This window comes from Poecilia formosa, unplaced genomic scaffold (assembly GCF_000485575.1).
Source record: "Poecilia formosa unplaced genomic scaffold, Poecilia_formosa-5.1.2 Scaffold35, whole genome shotgun sequence".
Classification (NCBI taxonomy): domain Eukaryota; kingdom Metazoa; phylum Chordata; class Actinopteri; order Cyprinodontiformes; family Poeciliidae; genus Poecilia; species Poecilia formosa.
This window is the reverse complement of record NW_006799974.1, coordinates 35,254-46,392: the sequence shown is the minus strand read 5'-3', so window position 1 is coordinate 46,392 and position 11,139 is coordinate 35,254. Positions and strand designations below refer to the sequence as shown.

General features: G+C 35.5%; 2 protein-coding genes across 3 annotated transcripts in view; both read right to left on the bottom strand.

Annotated features, from left to right (window-relative positions):
• LOC103136832 (uncharacterized) overlaps nt 1-1,558 on the bottom strand; it is a 2,796-nt gene extending 1,238 nt beyond the window's left edge. Inside the window, exons 1-3 of one of the 2 annotated variants that reach the window (XM_016670571.1) lie at nt 1,516-1,558; nt 1,048-1,374; nt 164-289 (exon numbers count right to left, since the gene is read on the bottom strand). In XM_016670571.1, the coding sequence (XP_016526057.1) occupies nt 164-289; nt 1,048-1,374; nt 1,516-1,558 (496 nt within the window). Of the gene's footprint in view, nt 1-163; nt 290-398; nt 749-1,047; nt 1,375-1,515 lie in introns of those variants that run through there. The other variant, XM_016670572.1, reaches the window with a different exon arrangement.
• Nucleotides 1,559-5,563: 4,005 nt separating this feature from the next.
• Nucleotides 5,564-7,227, bottom strand: LOC103136928 (uncharacterized). The gene is made up of 5 exons (XM_016670562.1): nt 6,903-7,227; nt 6,115-6,465; nt 5,842-5,970; nt 5,719-5,765; nt 5,564-5,632 (listed from the first exon to the last, which is right to left on the bottom strand). The coding sequence occupies exons 1-5, from the start codon at nt 7,225-7,227 to the stop codon at nt 5,564-5,566; spliced, it is 921 nt and encodes a 306-aa protein (XP_016526048.1).
• Between the last annotated feature and the right edge of the window lie 3,912 nt (nt 7,228-11,139).

Genomic DNA, 11,139 nt, shown 5'->3' with positions numbered 1-11,139 from the left:
ATATATATATATATATATAAAGTCAAGAAATAGTTAACTACTTCATCTTATATTTAAGTTATACTTGAAAAACACAAGCAAGTTGAATGTTCTAGTTATTCAGTTTGAGTAATAATGGCTATTAAGATATTTTACCTATTCAAATTCAATAAACAATACTTACCTTTAACTTGTTTGCATGCTGCCTTTGGGGTTCGGTAGCAGATCAAAATAACATTTACAATGACCGAAATGACCAAACATGTTATTGTTATCACCAGCGCATTATTTTTTGGGTCTTTTGTTTGCTCTACACAAAAAAGACAGAAACATACTGTCACTTTAAAAAATACTTTTTTTTTTACTAATACTTTCTATTACTTTATGAGCAGTTATTTTTTCTATTCTAAAAATCATACCAGTTTGTTGATTTTGTTTTGCTCCAGTTCCAAGGAAAATCTCTCCGCATGAGGCAACAGCACAATAATATTTCCCAGTATCAGATGCTCTGATGTTCTTGGAGAACATACACCTCCTCTGCAAATTGGATTTCTTTTGACATTCATCATTTCTGTCTCCATGAACGTAGATGACATTTGGATGAGACTGATCTGATTTGACCTTGAACCAAAACACATTGATGTCTTCTGGACATGCATTGTGGTTAAAGTCAGACATCACTGAACACTGAAGAGTCAAGGAGTTGCTTTCATGATCTCGATCTGATGCTTTTGCCTCCTGCACAATTTGGTACTTTGGTATATTTGCAGAGTTTCCTGAAGCACAGAACACAGATTTTGTTAATTGTAACTATTGTGACATATGACAGACATTTATTGAGATGTTGGTTTGTCATCAAATAATGCTAGTTAAAACAATATCACAATACTCCCTGTAGGAAAAAAATGTTAAACCAGAGACAGATTCTTTTATGAGGTATACAAAACTACAGAAAATACATTTTTAAAACCTCTTGACAATATATTTTTAACATTTTATCATGTTTTACAGGGTAAAAATAAATATTTGAACATAGAATCCAGCTTTCAGCAGTTATTTTAACATTACCTGTTAATAGCAAATAGGTCCCATGCCAATAATTCTCGATCCAGTCAATAACCGCGCAGTGATACATCCCTTCATCTTCTTGAACTGTGCTTAGAATTGTCAGACTGTTGATGTCTTCATTTTTTGATGCATGCACTCTTGAGGAAGAAAAATCTGGCCCGTAAGCAGGTCCTGCATGTTTTCGCAGCTTTACAATTAATCTCAGCGTCTGGCCTGCATTTTGTTTGTACCAGTGAAGCTCATTATTGTTAATCTTTTCAGCAGGAAGCGAACATGTAAAAGTTGCTGGGTCACCTAGAGGAACTGTGGTCACTGGTACCAAGGTATCTACATCGTATTTTAAAAAGAGAACAACATGATAACTGAGTTACAAAAAGCCACAACATGAAAGTAAGGTAATAGGGCAATTGAAAACCCAAACAGGTACAAATTAAAATGGCACATATTTATCAAAGTATAAGAACTTACATCCTTGATGAAGAAGCAGCAGTACGACCAACAACTGAATCATCCTGACAAATGTCTTCATAGGAGCAATTTTTCATATTTAAGTTACAGAAGGAGGTCTTATGTTCCTTAGAGCGATCTGATTGGCTATCTCCAAATATACAATGATAGAGCATTTCCTGCCACAGTGGTCTTCCCCCCCCCCTTTAAGATGCGTTGTCCCAAATTCTTGCAATGTAATGATGAAGCTTCAAGTAATTCTCACAGCAAGTTATAAATACAAGAACAATTTTTGTTAAGACATTGCCAGGCAATTAAAGTCGCTACTTAAATCTGGACCCCATATCCAGTCAATCAATAGATATGACAGTCATTGCATTTCAATCAGTACTCTGTAACAAGGGGTAATACCTCAACTTTTTAGTTTCTGGACCAGATAAACTGTCTTAGTGTAGCTCATTTAATTACTTTTTCAAGCTTTTAGTTAGAAAAGTTCAACTTTTTCCTTTGAAAAAGAGTCTATGAGTGGCATTAGAAAAACTATTTGATCTTGTCAAATGTGAAAATGTTCATCATGTAAAATGTTGGCTAATTGGTCATTTTTCTATGTTTTTTAAGAATAATATTGAATATTTTTTCCGAGAAAGACTGTCGAGTTGTAGCAAGGTTGTTGCTCAGTGTTGCTTCCAAGTATTGATTCTGTGAATGGAGCCTCTGATACAGATGAATGACAAGCTCTTCTCTACAGATGATGCTGTGCTTAGTGTTCATGCTTCTGCTTTGTTTTCAACCACCTCTTATTGCTTTCAGTTCAATTCAATTCAGTTTGTTTATATCAGACCAGTAATAGTTTGTTAGAAAATATGCACGACTGTACTGATCACGTTTTAAAATGCTACAAAATATAAATTCCTGATGCCGGATGGTTGAAACAAGTATTTTAAGCTTATTCTGCTTCAATATCTTCTTTCAGTATTTTTGAATATTTAGTTTTTTAAACAACAACAAGGTCCAACTGATTGTCCAGTACCATGGACAGTACCATCCCAGAGGTTGGATTAAAATATACTGGAAGAAAGTTGATGTTTACTGTTAAGCAGCAAATCTCTAGACTTAGACAAACTTAGAGTTTATGACCATTTCAACAAACTTTGAAATTACTACTGAAATCAACACGTCTTAAATTGTCTCTTTAAATTGCAAGGCTTCAGTAAAGCATTTGCTTGTCTTTATTTTTGTCAGTCTGCTTTCATCTGTTCACAAAACAAAAACTCGACCCCCGGCCCCAGTTTTCACCCTGGTTTCACTTCAGCTCTTGTACATCTTGATATGTGAAAGAGGTAACCTGGAAAGAAAAAGCCACACAAGAAGAGACTTGAACTTCATACCTGATTTTGACACAAGAAAGTACTTGCTTCTGAAGCCCGTTCATTGATTCAAATAAGTTCTCTTTTGATGTCACATGTAATTTGAAGTCTAAAAAAAGACGATTACTCTTTGGTGGTGGTAAGAGATCATGGGGCCAGTGTGATTTCAAATTCTTTATTTGAGATTGAAGAAACAAAGGGTAATTGTTTCCAGCTGACAACTTTTAAACTAAACAATACGTGTATGACTTAGGGGGGATTTCCCAACCAAAAGTCCCTAAAGGACTGACCTCTATGTACGGATCCTCATGTAGGCCTTTTGAATGCACTCACTGCTTTAACAATAGCAGCCAAGTTGTTTTGTACCATCCTTTACATGAGATGGTGTTGGTCAGCTTATTTTTCAGATCAGAGAGAATCTAAAGATTATATGGTGCCTCTCTTTCTTAGTGATGAACCTTTGAGTTGCTTCAACACATATAAATCATAGAACAAAAGTGGAAAATGGAGGATGTGAAAAATATTTCACCCTTTATCCACTGTGACATAACTGGATAATTTGGCACCTTTAAATATTAATTAAGTCACCTTTGGCTTTCTATTTAAATAAGTGACATTTTACACATGAACCTCTAAACTGTATGGACAGTTATTAGGCATGTCTCATTTTTGAGATTTATGTTTATTGATCACCAATTACAGTTTTATGGTTGATACAAAATGTTAATGAACCTCAAACACAAATGTTTAAGAAAGGAAAATGGATGTTTCACTCTTCTGAGAAAAATATCTGTATGTTCACAATTTTTCTGAAGCTATTTTTGCACAGAATTATTAAATAACAAAATTAAAACACATTTTTCCATCTCACATTTTTATTTATTTTAGGACTAGAAACAAAAACCACCAAACTTTCCAATAAACATTTGATATTTTTAGCAAAAATCAGTGACCAGTGTTGCCACCCTTCTTTTCACCAACACTGATAAGCTTTCCATTCATGTCACTTTCTCGTTCTGTTAACGATTCACTTTGTGCAGCAGCAAACCACATCCTCTCAGACAGCTCAGAGAGGTTGACTGTTTTCCTTCACTATAAATATCCTGCTTCAGAACTGCCCACAAGTTCTCAATTGGGTTCAGGTCAGTTCAGTAAGGGAGCCTTTACTAGCAAGCCATGCAGATGAATACTTAGACACATGTGATGGAACATTGTCATCCAAAACAATCATTGTCTTTTTGGAAGACACAGACTTCTTCCTGTACCACTACTTGAAGAAAGTATCCTCTGAAAATTGGCAGTAAGTTTGAGAGCTGATTTCAAATCTTACCTGGTTCAACCTGTATAGGTTGAACCAGGTAATTTTTAATATTACCAGCCCATACTAGCACACCTCCTCCACCTTGCTTCTTCTGTCTGACTCCAAGTGGAGCTCTGTTCCCATTGATCCAGTCGCAGGTCCATTCATTTGGTCCAGTAAGAGTCACTCTCATTTCATCAATAAAATCCTTTGAAAAATGTGTCTTCAGATATGTCGTGGTTCAGACTGGACCCATCAGCTTAAGTGTCATGTGCAGTAGCGGTCAGGTTTCAGCCTTCCTTACCCTGGCAATGTCTCTGGAGGCTGAAGATCTTGTACTTCCAGGTACTCCAGGTAGGTTGTAGTTATGGAATACGATGGAACTGGAGGATAACATGGAAGCGTCAAGGTTCAAGGATCTTCTCAAATCTGTTGCAGTTAACTTGTGTCTTTTTTTTCCTCAACACTTTTCTTGGAACCCTGTAGACTATTTGCCACAAAATGTGATGGTTTTGTCATCACGCAATTTCAAAAGTGACGAATCCGTCTGAGATAAGTTTAGTAATTGTTAACTTTTCAGAATCAATTAAATCTCCTTTTTGCACCATTTTGCCTAAATAAAAGAGGCTGCCTAATCATTATCCACAGCTTGATATACAATGTTATCCTCCCTTGGCCTCATGCGCTCTCATTCACAGGGAGGGTATGATTAAATCCATTAAGCTTGGGGTCAGAAAATACCCCTAAAGATATGATAAAAATACTCACTTGCTTAGTAAATGTGCACACAGTTGCATTTTAACTTGATTGCATCAGGTTAAAATGATATTTTCACATTTTCCATAGGAAAATACCTTTTTCCTTGTGTTTTTTCTTAATAGTTTCAAGATCAAAACCTTGATCATGAATCATATCAGTTCCTAAATGCTCTTTTTTCCACATATAAAGACATTTATTGAATGACAAATAGAAAACAAATAGATAACAGAGTTGGTAAATTATTGTTCACATAAATTTTTTATTATTAGAAAAATAATTTTGGTCACAAAAGAATTTAGAGTAGCAAAGAAAGACAGAAAGGACATGAAGACCTGGACAAAATTTTGAACAAAGAACATTACATTTCAAGTATCCTACAGGTAGGCAGCTCTATTACAAAAACAAAACAAAAAAAACCTAAATATTTTCTTACAAAGACAAAACATATTTATAAAAACATCAACACACTGTTTTTAGCATAGAGTTGAAATATAATACATCTTATTTTATTCACAGTTCTCTTTATTTTACTAAAGCAATATGATCTAAACAACTATCTATTCAATGTTTAGTTACAGGTGACACCAAAGATCTTGAGTCCAAAAACTTTGATTGGTGTGAACTTTCTGTCTCTATGGTTGTTTCAGGGATCCACTTCCTGGTTTCTTATGCTGAAGACAACCACAGAGTACAATGGTCCATATTCACCCCCCTTGGAAAATAGAAAAGATTGATCAAAATATATAACTACAACAAAATTTAACAATTAAAATTAAAATATACATTTTAATACTTCACCTGTCGTCTTTTCTCACGACTATAGTACTTGTGTAGGTCAACACCAGCTGTTTTTTGGAACAAAAAATATATTAATAGGATTGATGCACTTTTACACAGAAATTAACTGCTAACTTGTATTACCTTTGTTGTCCATATACTTGCTTGTGCTAATGGAGAATATCAGCGCAACTGTTGAAATAAGACTTAAAGCTAAAACCACGCAGAATGGAAGAAAAGCTGTGTTGATATCTTGGAACCACAAGTTGAACCCTAAATCATTATTTAAACAGGAGGGAAACTTGAGTGACAATGAGTAAAAGCTAATTGCCTTTGTAGTTACTGTCACAATATTTTTTTTCCAATATACATCATACATAAAATAGAAAATTATCATACATCAAACTATACAGTTACCTTGAACTTTGGCTTTTGTTCCATTTCCAATAAATATTTCTCCACATGTGGCCACAGCGCAGTAGTAAGTACCGTTGTCAATGGAGCTGATGTCTTTAGAAAATGCACATCTCCTCTGAGAGTCATTTCTCTTATTGCAGTCATCATGCTTGTTTCCATCTACATAAATGATGTGTGGATGGGAGTTGTGTGATCTGGCTCTGAACCAGAATACACTGAGGTCTTCTGGACACATCTTGTCAGAATTAGAGAGGACCGAACACTGTAGAGTCACAGAGTCTCCTGGAAGGTGCGAATCTGCTGCCGTCAGCTGTTGAACGATAGTATGCTTTGATGTCCTCTCAGCGTTTTCTATTTAAGAAAAAAAACAGTAATCGAAACGTTTTTAGTATCTTTAAACACAATTTAGAAAATTAAGGACAGAGTCAAATTGAAAACATATTTACCCACAGTTTCTCTCTTTCTTGTTTTTCTTAATTTCTTGGTCTCTGAGTGGCTTTAATTATTTAAAATTTTCATTCCCAAAGTGATGAAGTCACTTAGTTTTGGGTGAGGCTTATGCAATTCAAATATAAAATCTTATTTTGATTGTCCCAATGTTTTTTTAGAGCAATTACAGGTGAGCATATAGAATTGTAGTTGTACTGGAAGTGATTTTCCAATCTCACCAGGTAAAATTATATCTGATAATAAACTTAGTGAGAGAGGTGATATTTCATCATAAGTGACAGAATTGTTCAAAGTTGCTGAAGCAGCAACAAATACAAGCACTTATATTTTTACATTACCTTTTAAATACAAATAGGTCCCCTGCCATTCGTTTTCTGCCCAATCGATGGTAGCACAGTGATACATCCCTTCATCTTCTGGAACTGTTCTCAGTATTGTCAGTCTGCTAACAGTCTCATTTTTTGATGCAGTCATTCTTGAGGAAGAAAATTCCTGCCCAAATGCAGGATCTGCATGCTTCCGCAGCTTCACAATCAATGCAAGAGTATCCCCTGTAGTCTGTTTGTACCACTGGACTTCATTGTTGCTCAGCTTATTACCAGGAAATTGGCATGTAAAAGTTGCTGGTTCACCAAGAGCAACTGTTTTCACTGGGACCAACATATCTACATTTTGGAAAGAAGTACGACAAAATTTAAAAAGTAAGATTAGAATAAAGAAAATGGCAGACGATGTCAAAAGATATGTAAAATAAAGACATTAGCTGTCATTAATCTAATAGGAATTCAACTACATGAAACATTTAAATGAATGCGGGTTTAACTTACATCCCTGAGGAAGGAGAAGCAGTGCAACCAACAAAAGATCCATCTTGACACTACCTTCTTTGACAGACTTGTTCTTGCCTAAGTTAGAGAAGGAGGTGTGGTGTTCCAGGATGTCTTTGTTTTTTTTTGTTGTTGTTTTTTTTTTAAATATCCAATCAAAGAACATTTGTCGCCACAATCGCTCTTCCCTTTTCCGGTTCTTTGTCTTGGTTATTGTACTTTAATGACTGTAAAGTCACCAAGACATTGTATAAAATTTATCCCATGTCACTATATTATCTCACCTCATGCAGATGTGTTAGTCGTAAATGTCTAAAATCTGTACAGGCAAATTATTTTCTTTATGCATCACTGGACATAATTAGGTTGTGATAATCAGAACATATAGGAAATTGTTCAAAATGTGCTCATATTTAAGGGGTTATTTATAGACAGACACAAGAGTCTTTGCATTTTAACCCAAATTTCTGTCTATAAATAAGCTTGCCAACTCCTTACCGCATTTAAAGCCACGTTCTTCTGTTTGTGAAGTCAAAGTGAGTGCTCACTATTGATAACCAGTAATACAGACAAACCAGTAATATAGCTCATTAATCTATTCTTTAGCTTTATAAATTGACATGGTGGACATGCACTACAACAAACTCAATCACTAGACCAAGATATATTGTCATATTTTATTAGGAGTGATCAACTGCAGTCCTCAGTGCTTGACATGCTGAAGTTTTAGATCTATTACAACTCCTACACATAACAAAAAATAGAGACGACTAGCAAATTCAGGGAGACTTTCTAAATCAATGCCTTAGACGTTTTTACTCATAGTCAATACTACTAAAATCTGATAAATAAATTACACAAGAAGGTTCTTGCTTTAAATCTTGGTCTTAGTGTTTTTCTGCATGTAGTCTGTGTTGTCCTGGTGCATCCCTGCATTCTTTCTGGGAACTCCAGCTTTCTCCAATAGTTCAAAAACATAAAAGATTGGTCTAAATTGTCCTTATGCATATGTAAAGTGTCATAGTTGTTTGTCCTGTGTGTCTCTGTGTTTCCCTCTGAAGGAGTGGCAACCTGTCCAGTCTCATAACCGCTGTGGACTGGCAATCAATTGCGCAAGATAATCACTGAACATCTGAAGGTCAAACTTGGTTGGAGTAAAAACCCTCCTGAACGTCTTTTTTGCCTAATGACACTTACCTCATGTCTTCTTTTGTTCTAAAAACCCAAAGTTACAAAATACCCATGTACATCTGAAACTTACCTCAAGCCTCTAGCAGGTAAATCCAATAATGCATTGGCTTTTGCAAAACAATCATTTTGCTGAACAATAAGCAATTGCTTATGAATGTATTTTCAACATTTCCCTATGGGGTCACAAAAAGCTAATAAAACACAAATATTGAACACAGCACACATATACTGAACAACAGCATCTTTGCTTTTATTGGTAGCAGATAAACAAGTTTTCTTCAGAATTTTAATCTTAGTAATGACATGTGAAAGCAACCTCCAGGATAATAACAGCTAGTTATCAGGTCAGAAAACCAATAACTCCTGATGATTTTCTCAAACAATTTAAAGGGATCTTATCAGAACTTCCTTGATTTTCCTGTTTACTGTCTTTTTTTTCTTTGTGTTAATATTTTAGAATTTGTGTTTTCATGAAAATAACTTTTAAGAGCCAAGTGCAGGTGTATACTAATTAATAGATATTTGATTAGGACACAAGGTTGTCATTTTTTAATTGCATTTTTATGATGAAGAATTAACAGGTGGTGTAGACTTTTTGTAGCCGAGTGGCTCCACATGTCAGTACATCATCAGGTGGCTTCAGCTTGTTACTTGTTTCTGTAAAAGGACTCAGAAAACAACACAGCAGTCTACTGATTACAGTGTCCACCATTGCAAAGCAGGGATTGTAGATGCATGAAAGCTGAAACTGCAACTCTCCCCCATCAGTTCAGTGTTGTTTTTTCTTTCTTTTGACAAAGATGGCTTCCTTCACCCCTCTTTAAAACTATTCTCTCTGTCCTCAACCTGGACATAATGTCATCCAAGGTGTGGTGCAGATGGCGCAGTTTCCATGCATTGGGGTTATGCTAATGCATGGCACGATGCAGGCACATGCTGAAAATAAAACTCTTTGGTTTAACCTGACATGGCCAGACTATCTATGCAGTTTCCTGCGGAAGCTTCGTGACGACCCATCCCCACCATTCTACTTCTTTCTTTAGCACACCATGTTCTTCAAGAGACAGAGGACACTGCCAGCTTCAACAACAAGCAGGTGTTTGTGGTGGAAGCTCCAGCCGTGCACCAATTATCGAAACACAATTATCTGTATCTGATCAAAGGTTTCACCCTCAACCGGCATACAAGCTGATAAGTGAAACAAGTAACCTGGATACAAAAACCACAAAAGAAGACTCGGAACTTTAGCCTCATTGTTGGACAGCAAAAGAAACTGTATGTCGTATTAGCAGGACTTGTGCTTGACATAGGCCACAGACAGTTGCATTGGGAGGCAGCATCTGAAGGGGGTGCTGCTGCTGCAACAACTTGCAGAAAAATCATAGACTGAAATAAATATCAATAATGTGCTGTCCTGACTGGTTCCCTTTTCTTGTGCTTTGTTAAAAATAAAAATAATTAAAATATAAACAAAAATCCTTCTTCCTTCACTCCGTTATTGACATCCTGATGCTTCTCCTCTTTCTCAATCAAATTCGGCAAAAAGAAAATTCCACCCATCTACCAATGTGCCATGATCAGTTAATCCAAGGGAAGTAGATAAAGAAATGTTTAAATCAATTAGCCTATATTTCAGTATATAGGCTAATTGATCAGTAAATTTGAAAACTGTTAGTGATTGCATGTTCCTGTCTAGCATTTTCCTTAAGTTGCAGTAGATGAGTGATGAAACATTACAAATAAAAAGCACATGGCCTAGCTCTCAGAGGATTGACTGCAGAACCACTCTGTGAATATCCTGGAGAGACCAATCCAAAGCCCAGACTTGAATCTGATTGAGCACATCTTTGGAAAGGTCACAAAATGTCTGCACAGACCAACCCCATCCAACCTGATGGAGCTTGAGATGTACTGCAAGAAGAATGAGCAAAACTGCATAAATATAGATGTGCTGACTAAGCTTGTGGTATCACGTTTAAAAACACTTGAGGCTGTAATTGCTGCCAAAGGTGGATCACCCTCCCAGGCATAAAGCAAAGGCTGGGAATACCTACATGAATGTGATTCATTGATTATCTATTTTTCATAAATGTACAAATTGCTCAAAAACTATTTTCCACATTTTCATAATGGGGAACTTGTGAGTAAAATATTAAGGAAAGAGATTAATTTAAAATAATTTGTAATAAGGCTGTAATATGACAAAATGTTGAAAAAGTGAAGAGCTGTGAATGCTTTCTGGATGCATTGTATTTACTAATACTTATTGCATTACTATAATGTCAACAAGCAGAGCTGTTTCAGTGTGAAAAAAATGTAATGTATTTATGTTTTTTCTTGTTATAACCAAGGTGTTTTAAGGTATATTTTATCTCGGTAAATTAGGCGGAAAAGCTGAATTTTAGTTTATTTATTAAAAATCACCATCCATCCACCATTATATCAACATTTATACTTCTTTTTTGAACAAAAAAAGATGCTAGTATTTATTGTTTTTATTAAAAAAATGTTGCATCTGTAACTAAATATCCAGCTGAAATCACTTTGAAAGATTAAA

Excerpts from the sequence above, each read along its gene's own strand:
- LOC103136928 (XM_016670562.1), bottom strand. The coding sequence starts at position 7,227 with ATGTTGGTCCCAGTGAAAACAGTTGCTCTTGGTGAACCAGCAACTTTT. Across the intron at positions 6,466-6,902 it reads GACCTATTTGTATTTAAAAG|AAAACGCTGAGAGGACATCA; the intron begins GTAATGTAAAAA and ends TTTCTTAAATAG. Across the intron at positions 5,971-6,114 it reads AACAAAAGCCAAAGTTCAAG|GGTTCAACTTGTGGTTCCAA; the intron begins GTAACTGTATAG and ends ATAATGATTTAG.